General features: G+C 38.4%; 1 protein-coding gene across 1 annotated transcript in view; it reads right to left on the bottom strand.

Annotated features, from left to right (window-relative positions):
- Positions 1-8,285: 8,285 nt before the first annotated feature.
- Positions 8,286-15,630, bottom strand: part of PLXDC2 (plexin domain containing 2) — a 436,027-nt gene continuing 428,682 nt past the window's right edge. The window contains exon 14 of the mRNA XM_056114593.1: positions 8,286-12,074. Within this exon, the coding sequence (XP_055970568.1) occupies positions 11,958-12,074 (117 nt within the window). The 3' untranslated portion in view covers positions 8,286-11,957. The remainder of the gene's footprint in view (positions 12,075-15,630) is intronic.

Here is a 15,630-nt window from a genome sequence, read left to right as displayed (position 1 = left end):
GGATCCAACGAACACCACAGGGTATGGCCCTATGACCCCTGAGTCCTGAGCTGACAACAAAACTTCAGTTCCTATGGCCCAATGGGCCCAGCATCTCAGGCTGGTAGAATTATCAAATTAACACCAGGCAGCTGTGCCCAACAGCTCAGGCTGGGGAAGTCATCAAATTAACATCAAACAGATTAGTTGGAAAAAAGAACAAATTTAATTGTATATGTATGGAGGAGCCACATGGATATAAATTTGCATGCAAATGTGACTAAACAAGTGTTTCATCCTATGCTGAGAAATGGTGGGATAGGGCCCTGGGTTTAGGGAGGAGAGGAGGGAGGCCCATGTGATGATGAGGACCAGCTGTTTGCCCTGCCAGGTAGATAGGCTTCAGTGATGGAAAAGTTAGCTTTTGGAGATGATCTTAAAATGGGCTAGCCTCCCAGTTTTCATAGTTCTAAGTGACTAAGGAAGCAGCAGAAGTCTCTCTTTGACTTGGCAGGACTTCAACTGCCCTCAGCTTGAAATTATCCACATGTCAAAGTGACAGATCAGTTATGTCAGGAAGGCGTGTTCTGGGCATGTTAGCTGGGGATGTGTGGACTGGCCTTCAAGATCAAGTTCATATACTTGCTCTCTAAAATCTCTCAGACATAATTAAGTCCCCCATCTCTGTAATTCCATTGCACCGTGTAAGTAGTTCTAGTCCAGGACCCATAACCAACAATTTGCCATCTTTGGTCCAATTCTTATCTCCCCCACTATCCTGTAGGTTGCTGAAAGTTGTCATATCTTTTGCTTTGTTTTTGTAGCCCTGGGACTAAACATGCCAGTATTCCTCAACATTTTTTTCTGATTATGGTCCACTCACAACTTTGTCTCCCTCCTGCAATCCCCTGTCCTTCTAACTGGCCTCTAGTCTTGTGCCATCACCACCTCCATTGATGCAATTTTAACCTGTGGCTTCCTTGGGATATTCTGGGGACCCACAGTGGGCTACATGGGCCTTGTTTAGAAATACTGAGGTATGCTAAAAGTACAAGTTAGACATTTAATACACATTCATTAATGGACTCAGGGGATATAATTACCAGTGGTTTGCAGAGACTGATTCTGTAACTGGCTTGCATAAGGGGATCTGAGAAAAGACCTGCTCTCCAGATTTATGAGTTAAATCAATAGCTAATTTAAAATGAATTATATGATTATCATTGACTTCTTGAAAGTATGGATTATTCAGGGTCATTTCCACAGAATTATTTCAAGAAATGGCGCATGCTACATGTTTTATTTTTGTGTGTTTTTGTTTTTGTTTTAATGCTCACATTCCTGTTTTTCTATTCTTTTACTTCATATAAGAAAATGTTTTCTCTCACTATAGAGATGATTCACACCATTTAAAGTTGCACACCCCTATGTGCAATGTTTAATCAATGCAATCTGAAAGAGCCACATCAAGGCAATATTTTTTTAAAAAAATCATTGTCTAGTTGGCTTGATGAAAGCCACTGCCTGGAATTCTCCCATAGCTTCTGGCACTTGGCTCCTGGTCCTGGTCTACATGTACCCGCAGTGGCTAAGAGGAGAATCTGAGCATCTTGGATAGATTGCAAGGAAAGAATATTTGAAATTCAAAAATTCTCATTTCAAACATTCTAATAAATGAGTTGAGGCACACATTCCAAAAGCTCCTTAGAAATATGTCCAGTTGCTTCCAGTCTGGGCAAAGGGGGAACAGTAAAAAAACAAAAACAAAACAAAAAAAAAACTTCAGTTGCTTTCCCCCCCCCACCAAAAAAAAAAAAAGAACATTGGAATTTGTAAAAAAGGACTGGCAACAGAGACAAGAAGTGAAGAATCTCAGATTATTTCAGTGACAAGATTGAAAGGGGCAGCCTCAACCCTATCTGATCTAGAACTTAATATTTGAGCTCTGGGGATTGCCAGTGGGGCCTAAACTGCCATCCAGTTACACAAAACAGCAGTCTGCACCTCCCATTTCTTACAGGCCATCCTGATTCATACCAGCTACCCCAAGAGGGTATCAAAGAGAGAAAGGATTTGCCATTGAGTCACCAACTCACAGCTCTATGCAAATTTTCTTCCACAATAAGGTGTTTTGAAAATGAACATTGGAAAAAAAATGTGTATAAAGACAAGGACCAAACAATTTAAGAAATTAAACCAAAATGATCATTTATTTTTTTATTCTGTAGTCAGAGATAATAGCAGTATTACATAAATTGCTCCCTTCTCCATTCTCTTAGAGCCCCCAAACTGTTGACTCCAACAGAAAGCAAATAAAACATGACTTACTTTTGAAATAAGCAACCAGCAAAAGAGAAAGTAAGTGATATTTTGTCCTTACCAGCCTCCAGACCCTTAAAGAAGAACACTGTCACCATGGGACCATATAAACCTGACTGTCTCACAAAATTATTACTAGTAAGTAAAATAACATTTTCCTACACACTATTTGCAGAACCAGAAGAACTGCAGAAAAGTTTGGTTCAAGAAGCTGTGTGCAAAACATTTGAATGAATTATTGCGATCATAATGATGCCCAGGTAAAAGATATATAGCAAATGAATGCACTGTAGGTAAATACATTTAAACTTAAGATAATGATTCATGCGGGGAGAATGGTGAAAGAGCTCACTGGAGTAGAGAGCTTATGAATGATTCAATCTAAACAGAGGATTCTGATACAGGCCACATTCATTTTGTTATGAGACACTCTGAGTGTATGTTCAGATGTGATCCTTTTCCATTTGCCGGTCTAGGGAGGTCAAGTGCAAAGTCTCATAAACAAAGCATATGCTCTTCTGTCATGGAAAGAGTATGAATACATCTCATCGACACATGATATCAGTGTCTCACTGGTGTCTAGGAAATTGGAGTAAATTGAAAATGCCCAGCTTCCCATGCCCCACGTTAAATGAAATTTTGCAAGACTTTGCAATAGCAGCGGTGTCCGAAAAGACATGTCCTTGATCAGATGCATAGGATTTCCAAAGTCAATGGAAAGCTCGTATGAAGTGTTTGCATTTGCCCAGGCGGTTTTGCCTTTTGTTGAGCTTGACTGGCTTGAGAGGATCTGATGGTGCCCAGTGCTCTCTGTTAGCCTCACCACAGTGAGCTTTGTGATGATGACAAGGAGACAACTGTGCACAACTTGGAAATGATTTCCAAATATTCTGCACACTGGTGCAACTGGCATAAAACACAAACAGTCCCCCTGGGTGCTGGCTTCTCCTTTCACACTTCAGCATTTCAAATGACTACAAGCATGACTACCAGAAGCTGCGGCCAATTTTTGGCAAAAGTACCCAGAATCCTACTTGGCATTAAAAGTCTGGTTATTTTTTATCCCCTGAAATAATGTACTTACCAGGCACTGTCCATATGCCCAAATGAGGAAAATTAAAGATTTATTTTGACCAATAAAGAAACTTCCTCTTGCTCACTTAGAACCCAAGTTTTAAAAATATACACAGAATCTCAGTCTAAAGAAACTTATTTCCCCTGAAAATGATTTTTAACAATTTTCAGCAAAAGAAATTGATTTGATGGTATTTTGAGAGTGATCCAGTGAAAGACACTTACTTTGATCTTTTTGCTTCTGCTATAAATAGGACAATCGATGCTTAGAATTGACTAGAATGTCTGGTTGGTATTGTTGAAGTCTGGATTCTAGGATGGACAAAAGTCTCTGTGTCTGAATACAAGCTTTTACTTATGCATTCCTTGAGAAACATTATTATTCTTCTTTGGGTTTGGGGGCCACATCTGCTGATACCCAGGGCTTCTGATTCTATTTTTAGGGATCAATCCTAGTGGTGCTCTGGGGACTATCAGCTGTGCCAGAGTCAGCAACATGTATGAGAAGTGCCAGAGTGCACTACCTGGCCCCTCAAAATAGTATTTCAAAATTTTATTTAGTAGCTTGTGTATGGTTGACTAATCTCATGGCCCTGGTATAAAAATCAAACTATGACTATGCCCTGTAAATTGGATGGAGATAAAAATAAAAAGTCTCTTTTCTTTGCTCACCAATTAATTTCCTAGAGGAACTGCTTTAGGATTAGTTCCCTTAAGGGGTGCCAATGGACAATGACTGAGTTTGGGGGTATCTTTTATTATTTGCATATCAAATTTTTCAGTGTATCTTTTGGCCCCAGAATTTTAAAAATTAAATCTGAGCAAATCATGGAATAGTTATTTGTACATAGCTCTGAATAAGTTGAAAACTTTACTTGATTGCATATTTTGATATGCAATCTACTTCACTAGGAATTATCCCTGTATACCTTCTATGTTTATACCACTTCCCACTTAGAAGGATCTAAAATTAGTTTCATGCTATGTATCTATAGGTATAAAAGGCTATAGCTGTATAATCAGTGAATGCTACTTTGACCATAAAAATGTATTTTTTGTTATTCTAGGGAAAATAGAAACTTTCGGGGGAGGGAAGCTTATACACCCAGCAGTGCTTGGGGATTACTCTGAGCTCTGTGCTCACAGGAAGCTGGTAGTACTCAAGGGGCTATTGTATGCCCGAGGATTAAATGAGCTATTGAATTGGCTGCATGCAAAATAAGCAATTTAACCCCTGTTCTCTCTCTCCAGCCTAATGACCATTTTTAAAAAACAACATTTTAGTGAGAGGTAAGTAACTGAGAATTTTAAACTGGAACCAATAGCAATATATCACTCACTACCAAAAAAAATTTTTACTTTATTCAATTTTCCATTGGAGATTTTTTAAAATTCTCAAATGTTCATGAATCTCAGAAATTACAAAAAGACAAATACCAGCACATGATTTGAAATATTTCACCCCCCCTTATATTTTAGATCGAAAGGAACTGAGTTTCAATGTCAACAGTAATTTGAAGACTTACTCTAGAAACAATCTTTGAGAATTTTATTCCTCTTGACACAATTTAGTCATTCATAATAAACGTGTTATTGAGGAGTCAATAATGATGTATTCAATAGACTTACTATGAAGAATTGATTAGAAATGATGTGATTTTACTTGAGTAATGACCTTTCTTGTCTGCAATAATCCATTGTGAGAACAGTGCGTACTTGGCTGGTTTGAAAGTCATAAGGGGCAATACTGAGGCAGATGTACTACAATTCAGGTAGAAAAGGGATCAGCTTCAAACATTCTGTAACACCAAGTTGTCTGATAGAACAATAGTGGAGTAGAAAAGCCTAAAGATAGAAACTGCTAGGTTGCACTTTTGTTCTGATTCCCTTGATTGTCTCATGAACATTCCCATCAAAATATATGCATCAACATTCTGTAGCTTTGACTTCAGCACCTAGATCTACAATGGAGCATCTATAGTAGAAACATGGGTAAATAACTATTTCTTTCAGTGCTTTCGGTGTCTTTTAGCAAAGGCATAAAGAGAAGTCTGATATTCCAGTTGAGGGTTTGCTCTTATTTCTAGGAACATCCTGAAGGGGATTTCTCTGTATAACTTCACGAAGTTTCCAACTGGTGCACAATAGATACAAGTGCAAGGATAAGAAATCACAAATTCCTCAGAAAAATGGACTTAAGGCACATAAAATCAGTAGGAACTTTGGCTTGACAGATTTAAACCTTTAACTCTGAAATGTACAGTTCTCAACTACTTTGGACTTAATCATTTTCACTAGGTAGGACAATAAAAATATTACTATCAGAAAAAGAAAATTCACTCAGATGTATTTAAAATTAAGTAAACCAAACCTTCAACTTTTATGCCATGCTGGAAGCAAAGAAGAAAAAATAAGATATGCAGATGTATGAAATGAACCAAAGAGAAATAGTTCAGAGATAGTTTGATACCAATTCCCCCTATTAAAGCAAAAATGACTGCAGTAGCTATTACAGCAGCAAAGCATAATTACCAAACAGTCTTATCTCTAACTAGGAAAAAGTTAATCCTCTAGTTTCAAGCGATAAACAATCTTTCAATCTTTCAATAAAATTCAGTTGAGAGATGGAGAAATGGATTAGAGTGATGTTGGATTGTGGTTGAACAAGTGACCTTTATGGGTCTCTCTAAGTCAGTATATGATCCCACGTATTACTGTAAAGAAAAACTTACGGTAAAGACAAGATGATAAAAGTGTTACCTTATAATTTTTGACTGCTAAAATTTGCTTATTAGATAAACCCTAAGTTTTTCTCATTCCATCCCTGGGGATACCTGGCAAAGTCTGGAGTGAGCTGGGACATGGATGAATTATCAGAGTCAGTATCGGAAGCTGTCCAACATCCAGAAAAGCAGAGAAGCAGCTCACCTTTAACTCCATATAACAGACTCGTGGGGTCCAAAACCTCAATTGACTCAGGCTGGGAAAGCCTGTGACAATCTCAGAAACTAATCACACACACCTAAAGTGCAAATGCTTCTTTGATACCCTTGTGCTTCTTGAGTTCTTAAAACTCAGGTGTTAATCAATGAGTCACACCAGAAATACAGGTGTCTGAAAGTAAACTTAGTACAATGTGGCCATAAATAATTCATTTATGTCCTGCAAAAGAAGTCCTTTTGGGATGGGGATAAACTTGGATGAGTAAAAACTTCTTCCAATGAAAATAAGAGATTGTTTGAAAGAGAGGGAGTGACATAGATGTATGATGAGACATAATACTGCAGTCTTCTGGCTATTACTCTGTATTTCCCTATCAAACTAGAAGAGAAATTGGAAATAGTAATTGGACAGGGTCAATATTGAGTTTAATTTCTTGTAAAGTTGTGCTTGAGAATTTCACCTCATTACCAATATCAGGTGACATGCCTGACCTCTCATTATTTGTACTTAACACTCTATTTGTCACTGCAAAATGTAGCTCAGAACTTGGTTTCAGTATGTGCTCAGTAAATATGTATGGGAACTGAATGCTTCAATGAATAATAATGGGTGCTCTATGAACAGTAAAGTGTTTTAAAGACACACAAGGTACTATGACTAGTGGACATAATGCAATTGATCTCATCAATTTTACTCAAAAAAACTTCGTAGGTGAAAAAGTTGAGGTCTTTTTTGAAAGCAAGTAGAAACTGTGATTGTATATAGGGTAAGAAAACATACTATGAAGTTTTTTTGTTTTTAGGAGAATCTGGATAAAAGTAATATAAGTAAAGCAATGGAAGAATGACTTCAAGTGATGGATGAGAAATAGTTTCATTTAGATGGGCTAGACAGGGTCAGAGAAGGGACAGACAAAGAAATCAATGCAACACTTAAAACATGAAATTATTGATTGTAAATATGCTGCTATCCTTAAGCAACATGAAAGATTGATCTCCATCAGAAGAGAGAGCCAGATTGTCCATATGGAAGATAGAGTGAGCTTTTTGAATGGACTCAATTTCTGACCCAGGAGTGAGAGACAATGAAACCTAAAATAAAAATGAACAGTCATGGTCAGTCAAGAGTTCTAAGTCCCGGATTCACTTTTGTCACTGGGAATTTGACTCTATGTCAGTGCCTTAATTTCCTCCTCTGTTAAATAAAGGACTTGCAGTAGATGATCTCTGATGATTATGGCACATAATGTTGATGCCCAAAATGAAGGATGGTGGGAAAGAAAAAGCGAGAGTATGTACTTAGAGTTACTTACAAACTTAAAACACTTAAAAGGAGATGCTAATTCCAAAACACTTGGACTGAGCAAAGCATGTTTTTTGTAAACCGTCTAAAAACTTCTGAAGAAATACAATGCAAAATGACATTTCACAGGGGGCGAGAAACCATAACCACAATCTCTTTTTATCAGTTAGTAGCATACAAATATTAATTTCTTATCATGGAAGTGTCTAGAAACAAGATATGGGCTCTAGCGAAAACTTGTCAGATGGGAATCGGGTGGGGTTGGCACATTACCAGTTAACTATTCACTCACGAAGAGTGAATTAACATGTTTTTGCTCAAATATAATAACTTACATTAATTTGAGAATGTTACCTGTGTATTCACATAATTCAAAGTAACTACTTTGTGTTCTTCCTTTCTTAAAGTCTACATTTACAAACTTCAACATAAAATTAAGTTCCACATATTTTCATATCTTAATGTGGCCTTTGTATCATGTTTGAGTTATAGGGTTTAGAGAAATATTTCAGAAGGATTTGAGTGTTTTCCTCTAAAGAGGAGCCTGGACCTCCCTTGACTCTTGGTAAAGAACACGGTGGGATAGCAGGGATGCACACATGGGGTCTTACTATGGCAGAGAGAGTTGAGAAAATGGAGAAAAGAATTAAGTAGAGAAAATAATTAAGAAAAAGACATTGAGTTGGGGGAAGACAGAAATTTGAATAATTATGCTATTTTAAGTGTATTCTCTTTTGGCATTTTTTTCAAGACATGTATTGATTTGATGATGTCTCAGTACTTTTAAGCTGGCAGACTTTGCTTCTTCTGAGTACAAACATGTGCTACTTCCAGAGCAAGAGAAGTACTGTCCAGGGGTGAGACCCGGGGACAGCCAGACTTGCGCACCTTCAGGCAATCTGCACAATAACAACTTTGCAAGAAAGACAGGACAAAAATATTTTTATTTTTCAAAATTGCAAGTTGAGACTTATGGAGGTTAAAGTGAGTTTCCCAAAGTAACAGAGTATAGACTCAAAGCTGTTAGCTGATACTCTTTTCATGATGCCAAGCTACTTGTCTGAGATCAAAAAATACCTAGATATGCCTGAGAATGATAGAAGCTTCTCTTTTCCTTGTTCTTGTTCTTCTTCTTTAAGGAGATGGAATTCAAAGGAGGCACCTCCAAGCACCTGCATGAGAGAAGCTGCCTGATGATGCAAATATTCTGTGATGTCCAATACGGCAGTCACAGGGCACATGTTATCCATGTGACCAAATAACTGAATTTTTAAAATTTTTATTTGAAAAATTTAAATGGCCACACGTAGCTGGTGGAAATAATATCGGACAATACAGTTCTAAGAAGCCATATATGAAGGAGATTTGCAAATGGTACAGGTATCTCAAACTACAATGATCAAGGGCGGGGAGTAAAATTATACTGCATCATTGATTCTTAATTTTCAATTTTTTAATTCAAACTAAAGTCCAAACCTTACATAAGTAAACCAATACTGGGGTTGATGCCAACTGACTGGTTTAGATAGTCTTCTTAATTTTTAAGTAACTTTATCAAATTATTTAATATTTTTACAAATAATTCAGATGAAATAACTAACTTCTTCTGTAGCACCATTTGTCTGATTTTCCCAGAATTTTAGATGTTCCTTGGCTCTTAAGTTTTAGTTTTTTAAATTGTTATCATGATTTTCTCTTTACCCTGTCATAGCATATGAAGAACATTACAGATGCTGTTTTTCTAATACTTAATATACATAAAGTCTAAAGTGTCAGCAGCTATTTCGAGTTTCCAGAAACTTTGTGTGTTTGCTTTTTGTAGTAAATGGGCACCAAGAACAAACCAAAAATATAGAATAGTACAAAAGTTTCACCAAAACAACAAATTCAGTTTTCCCCTGTATCACTAAAAGTTTCATATACAACAGGGACTTACTACCTTTAACTCCTAGTTGGGTTACAAAATTTCTCCATATTCAGCAGTCTTTATCCTTTCAAAACACTTTCTCTTACTAGGTATTTTCATCCACGCAAAAATTCAGAGAGTTATACATTTTTAACAAAATTTCCATTTCTTTTGAATCATAAATGGAAGTTGAGCTCTGAAGGGTGTAAAAATAACATGATTATTTCAAAGAATTGTGTAAGGAGTTGGATATATGTGTAGGATTTATGAAAATTATATAGATTTATGTAACTGTCAATCAAACTGCTATTGGAAGCCACGCCTACCATGAAAGCTAGTGAGAGTAGCATCCTCTTATCCTAATAGGAATCGTCTATATGTCCATATGTCTTTTCAGAATACCAGTTGCACCAGATAGATTGGCAAGTCATTTGATTATTGCTATCTGAGCACACCTACTTCATGACAAATAAGTTGGGGTATTTCCTATAAACTGAACGTAGCTACAGCAGAAAGATTGTCATCACATCCTTCAATCATCTTGCTTGTCAGTTTGTTTGCAATTATAACTAGGCAGATTAGAAAAAAATGATCACCCTCACCAGGTATTTAAAAAAGTAAAGCAAAATATATGGATGGAGAATGGCATGAGTTTACATCAGACAATTGTGAAGATAAAATATAATATGTGGTTAGTGAACTAATGTCGTTCAATGTAGACACTGTGTACAGATGCTAAGCAGTTAGTAAAGTGCTATTTAGGAGACATTGCTGCTTCTTAATACCTGAATCTGCAAATATTGGACACTGTGTCTATAAGAACCAACAGCATCTTGGCACAGAATGTGAATCTCATCTAGTGAGATGTTGATGGAATTATACACACACAGTACCTGGATTTTACCTTTAGGAGCTTACTGTAAGATTAGCTATTTGCCTCTCAGAGAATACTTTCCCTTTCTTCATTCATGGGGACATTTCAAAATCTGGGTTGCGATTACAGGACAAATGACAACTAGCTAATGAGTTTTTGCATCTGCACTATTTAGTCAGGGAGGGAAGGGATCGGACTGAATAAAAGAGTGGCTCAAATGGCAGGAAAGTGATTGACCCTGCAACCAATTGAGCCATGTTTGCTGAGTGGCATAAAAATATTCTAATATTAAGGATTATTTTACAACTCTATGGAAGTATGCAATAATGCAGCTTGCATTGGTTTTGTCTTGAGGACAAAATGCACTCAGAGTCACAAGAGCCTGCCTTGTGTTAGTTATAAACAAAAATATATTTATATATATATTTATGTAACTACTATGTGCTTTAAAGAAAATGACTGTATGAGCCAGCAGGGTTCTTTCATTCTTTTTATCACCAGGGAAAGCTTGACTTGAATGGCTTCTTAGGCAGGAATCCACAATGAAATGGGGCTTTAGTATTAAAAGATTTAAAGAAAATAAAAAAGAAAAAATTGACCAAACACAAAAACCCATTCTGTTAAGAATTCCTTAGTATTTTTGCTTCAAAAACAATAAAGAAACTCTTCATATTGATTCTATTTGCTTCCTCAGCCAGAGCAATTGTGGCTTCATTGGACTTGGCAGAAAGGGAGAGGAGGCGATGTTCCACAGCCAGTCAAGTCATTTTTATCCACAGGCATTGAGCCCTGAGCCTCTGTGACCTCCCCATCTTCCTACCCCCAAGCTGAGAGTTTAGAAAAACCAACAGAGCTCAGAATAGGGCCCCGTGAACACGGAAAAGGGAGTTAACCTTTGCACCTTTGTACAGGTCAAGATTGGTCTTTGTCATGAAATGGACTTGTTGGAACAGGTAGATCTGACCAGAAAAAAATGAAATCTGTTGGCCATGCATCAGGTGATAAGATAGAAAATCTCTCACTTTGTCTTTTGCTCCTGCGTGAGCTCTTTTTTCTCAGCCATCTCAACACATTCATCATTGCTCTTTTGAGAGAAAGGGTTCAGGCTTTGGAATAGTTATACCATTAAGAGATCAAAGAAGAGTGTCTGAGCCAAAAGCTGTAGATCCCTCAAGAACTAAAGCTTTAGTGTTGCTCTTTCCCCATCTCCCACTCCATCCTTTTGCAACCCTGCATCTAAGCCAATAGCATTATGATCTTCTTGTAAGTCCCCAGGAGAATGTTCTAGGTGAACCGTAAGTGTCATTCCACTAGGGAATTCTATGTTCAGTGGTAAATGGTATCTTGTTGAAGTTTTAGTTTTTCTTTTACCCTTTCTGGGTGCATTAAGCTTGTCCAGAAATCTCATCTCCTTCAGGCTACAGCAGCTTAGGGCTCCTGTGTGTGTGTGTGTGTGTGTGTGTGTGTGTGTGTGTGTGTGTGTGTGTGTGTTTATGTATAGGCAAAATTGTAGTCTGAACACCTGTAAGCCAGCACTGGTGCTGTTCTGTCCTCAGAGTTTTAGCACTGCTCTGAAACAATGAAACCTTCTTTCTCTCCAACTGGTTCAACTTCAGCATAGGCAGGGTGGCCAGAACCTCTTCGAAACTTCATTGCAGGCCATCTGCTTGGGCGCCTCTGAAATAGAAGATGCAGAGACAGTGAATAGCACAGTGGTGAGTGATGGTCACACCATCAGAGAACTCCATGAGCTGAATGACTACATTAACTTCTGGATTAAACATAGCCAACACAGTAAATGATCTCTCCTTGCCAGCAGGGTCAGGATGATCTACTCTCCAATATGGCACTACTGATCCCTGACATAAGAGAGTACATTAGCCATACCTGTCTCCATGGAACTGAGAGCTTCTTAAAAGGGAAGAAGCTTGTCAGGATTCATGGCTATTTTGTCTAAAAGAACTTTGTAAGCTTCCAAGGATAACTAGGAAAAACTGAAGTATAATAGACAAATAAGTCTTATTATCTAAGCACATTCACATTCTTTTCTCTAGGAGTTAATCAGGGAATCACTCCATTTTTTCCTTATTAATTCACTCAAAATGCACATAAGGTTATAAACTTCTATACAGTTCTTAAAAGTCTATTTTGAATTAGGTGCTAGATTTGCTAGTGAATAACCAAACAAAAAAACACCATAAGATCTTGAGAAATTATTTGTTCAGCTAATACTTCCCATGTGATGTTTTGTGCTTGAAAATGAACAGATGTCATTCTCTGAAACAGATTCCACCATCAGAGAAAATATACCTAAAATAAATGCTATATGCATTGACCAAAGAGCCTGTTTCTCTCCTGTACTGCATTCATCAAAGGAACCTCTTGTGGTTTACAAACATAAGTGCTAAAATTAATTATTAAGTTATGGACGCAAAAGGCACCAGGATGCATTTCACAGTCATGTGCTATGAGACACTATAACTCCATTTATCAGAGTGCTTGCAATTTTGGAGTAAATAAGACAATAAATATTGAAGAAAGTGTCTTTCTGTCCAAAGAATTTTAATGTGAATGACATTAACTATGTGTGTAGATTTACTGGCATTTGGCAGCTTTCTCAACTTGCCAATTACTTTGCTTCGTCTGTGATTAATGGCTGTAAGAAGAGTTTTCACATCAGGTGGGGATGTGTGTGAGCTTTCCTTTCTGGAACAATATCAGTCCAGGTAATTGCATTCTACCAACTAGTAATGCTAACAACTACAATTGCATGCTACAAACTAGTAACTCAACTTTCCTTTGAACATTACGTGGTCAAAATGCTTGATACTAATTAGCTGATTAGGTCCACAGAGGGGAGAGGAACTGAATTATCCTTAGTTTTCCAAAGAAGCAGCTAAAATCTAAGAGTGCTGAACAGCAGGGGGGCTGGAGTGATAGCACAGCAGGTAGGGCGTTTGCCTTGCATGCGGCCGACCCAGGTTTGATTCCCAGCATCCCATATGGTCCCCTGAGCATCGCCAGGGGTGACTCCTGAGTGCAGAGCCAGGAGTAACCCCTGTGCATCACCGGGTATGACCCAAAAAGTCCAAAAAAAAAAAAGAGTGCTGAACAGCAGCCTGGGAAATCTTTGTTGGTACTGAAACTCATCACCCTTGGACATGTACTGAGCATTTTTAGGGAGACAGTCACTGAAACTCAGAGTCATGGCTCTTTGTCAGAAAGCCACACAGTGCTCACGATAGCCCCAACTTTGGATTTAGCTATTTTACAGCTGGGATTCTGCAGCCCTTACTGCCCCAGTCCAAACCCTGCATTAGCACCGCCACGGAGGTACTGTCAGTTCTTTCTGAGGCTTCCCTGGACTGTGGGGCCAGATTGCAAGGATCCCACGAGCCAGCACATGTTGGTAACAGCATATAAAAGTAGAGTGTGGCAGGGACATTCATGAAAAGGCAGGCGAGGAAGATGTTGATGACTCTTCCTGTGAAAAATATTCCCTGTATATTTTATGCTCTGGACTGAAATACTGGAATGTTTGTACTCATTTATGTATGACTTCAATGTTGGGGTAGAGGGAAATGATCGTTTACTAAATTCGGTATTTTGTTCCTCTGATCTTTGTTCCTCCTTCAACTGTTAGGATTCTAAAGTTTAGGGATATCAGTAGAAATGAATGCTAACAGAAATTATTTTTCTAGGTCAGTCTGAAGTAGTTCCAAGATTTCTTCTTGAAAGAATACCATTTCTAGAATTATAAGGAAATTTTCGAGAGCTTAGTTCTCATGGAAAAATCTTGAATACTGGGGCTAAATTATCTAAAAGTTGATGAAAATCTTTAGAAAAAACATAGTGTCAGGCTCAGCACACAAAGTGTGATATTCACAATGAGGCACTCATTTTCCATTCTTGGTTTTCAGACATTTCAAATCTGTTCTTTTTAGAATGGTTAATTCAAAATGTTACAGGAACTGATGGGGCTGAAGGGGGGGTTATTGTGGAGAGGGGGTACACGGGGTCACTTGCTAACAGAGCAGGATGTATGCTGAAAATGGAAAGATTCAAACCAGACTGTAATGTTAATTCATTGCAGAGATTCATGATGTAGAGCTTTAAAATGTTCCTAGGTGCGCTGAGTGGGTGATCTCTTGATTTCATTTCTGAGAATTATTCCTGTGATTAATCACATTCAGAAGTAAATGTTCGCACAGACAGGATGGCACAGGGTGGCCACGAAGGCAGGCATTCTCTCTAATTAATCGTTCTGTGCCATGAGCCAGCTGCAGTCATCCGGCTCGGTCTCTGTGGTCTGTGGCAATAATGAGCTGAAACATCCGCAAAGAAACCTGCAGGTCCCCTCACTCAGCAGTGGACACAGAGGTGCAGCTGCACAGTCCTCCAGCATGGAGGAGCAGCAGATGGTGCCTGGGATGGGTCAGTTGAACCCCTGAAAGGAGCTCTTAGAGGAAAGGGTCTTGCTTGAACTTTGAAGGCCCGGCCAGAAGGGCTACATGCTGCCACCTGGCACATTGCCAATGGTCTGGGAATTTCTACAGTGTTGGCTGCTTTTTTCTGGTGAACAGTGGAAAGAGGTTGGGGTGACGACCCAGCATCCCTATTCTGTCCCTCCCCAGCACAGAGCTCTGGGAATGTGACCTGCTCGCTTTGTTTCTTGATTTCCCCATCTGGAAAATAAGTGTACTGGATAATACTTTTCATACTTCTTTCTTCACCTTTTGTGATTACACTGACAAATAAAATGTTTCCACCACAGACCTTTTGTCCCAAGGCAAGGTGACCTGGAAGGCCAATCACATGACTGGGAAATGGTAGGTCTCTCTTAATTGTGATGGAGACGCCCCAAACCCTTACAGGCTCATGAGCCCAAAGAGAGCCTATGACTCCCACCCCTTCTCAGAGCACTATGTTGGAAGCTATGGAATGAAATGTGAATCTTGACTGTGCATGCACCAGGGGATGATGTTAAAATACAGATAGAGACCGATCTCACTCGTATGTAGGGTTGAAAACACAAGAATATAGCAATGAAGGGCCAAAGGCAGGAGAAACACACAATTGATTTTGGTGGCAGGGTGGTTAAAAGGGAAGGGTCTTGAGGTCCTTGTGGGAGGGAGGTGGGCATATTTGAATTCTCTGCATGGGAAAACACCACCAACAGTACTGTAAATCATAGGACTTCGATCAATGAAGTTGGTTTTTTTTTTCCTTTTTA

Source organism: Sorex fumeus, unplaced genomic scaffold (genome assembly GCF_029834395.1).
Source record: "Sorex fumeus unplaced genomic scaffold, SorFum_2.1 ptg000026l, whole genome shotgun sequence".
Taxonomy (NCBI): Eukaryota; Metazoa; Chordata; class Mammalia; order Eulipotyphla; family Soricidae; genus Sorex; species Sorex fumeus.
The sequence above is the reverse complement of the archived record's forward strand: the minus strand, read 5'-3'. Positions and strand labels throughout refer to the sequence as shown.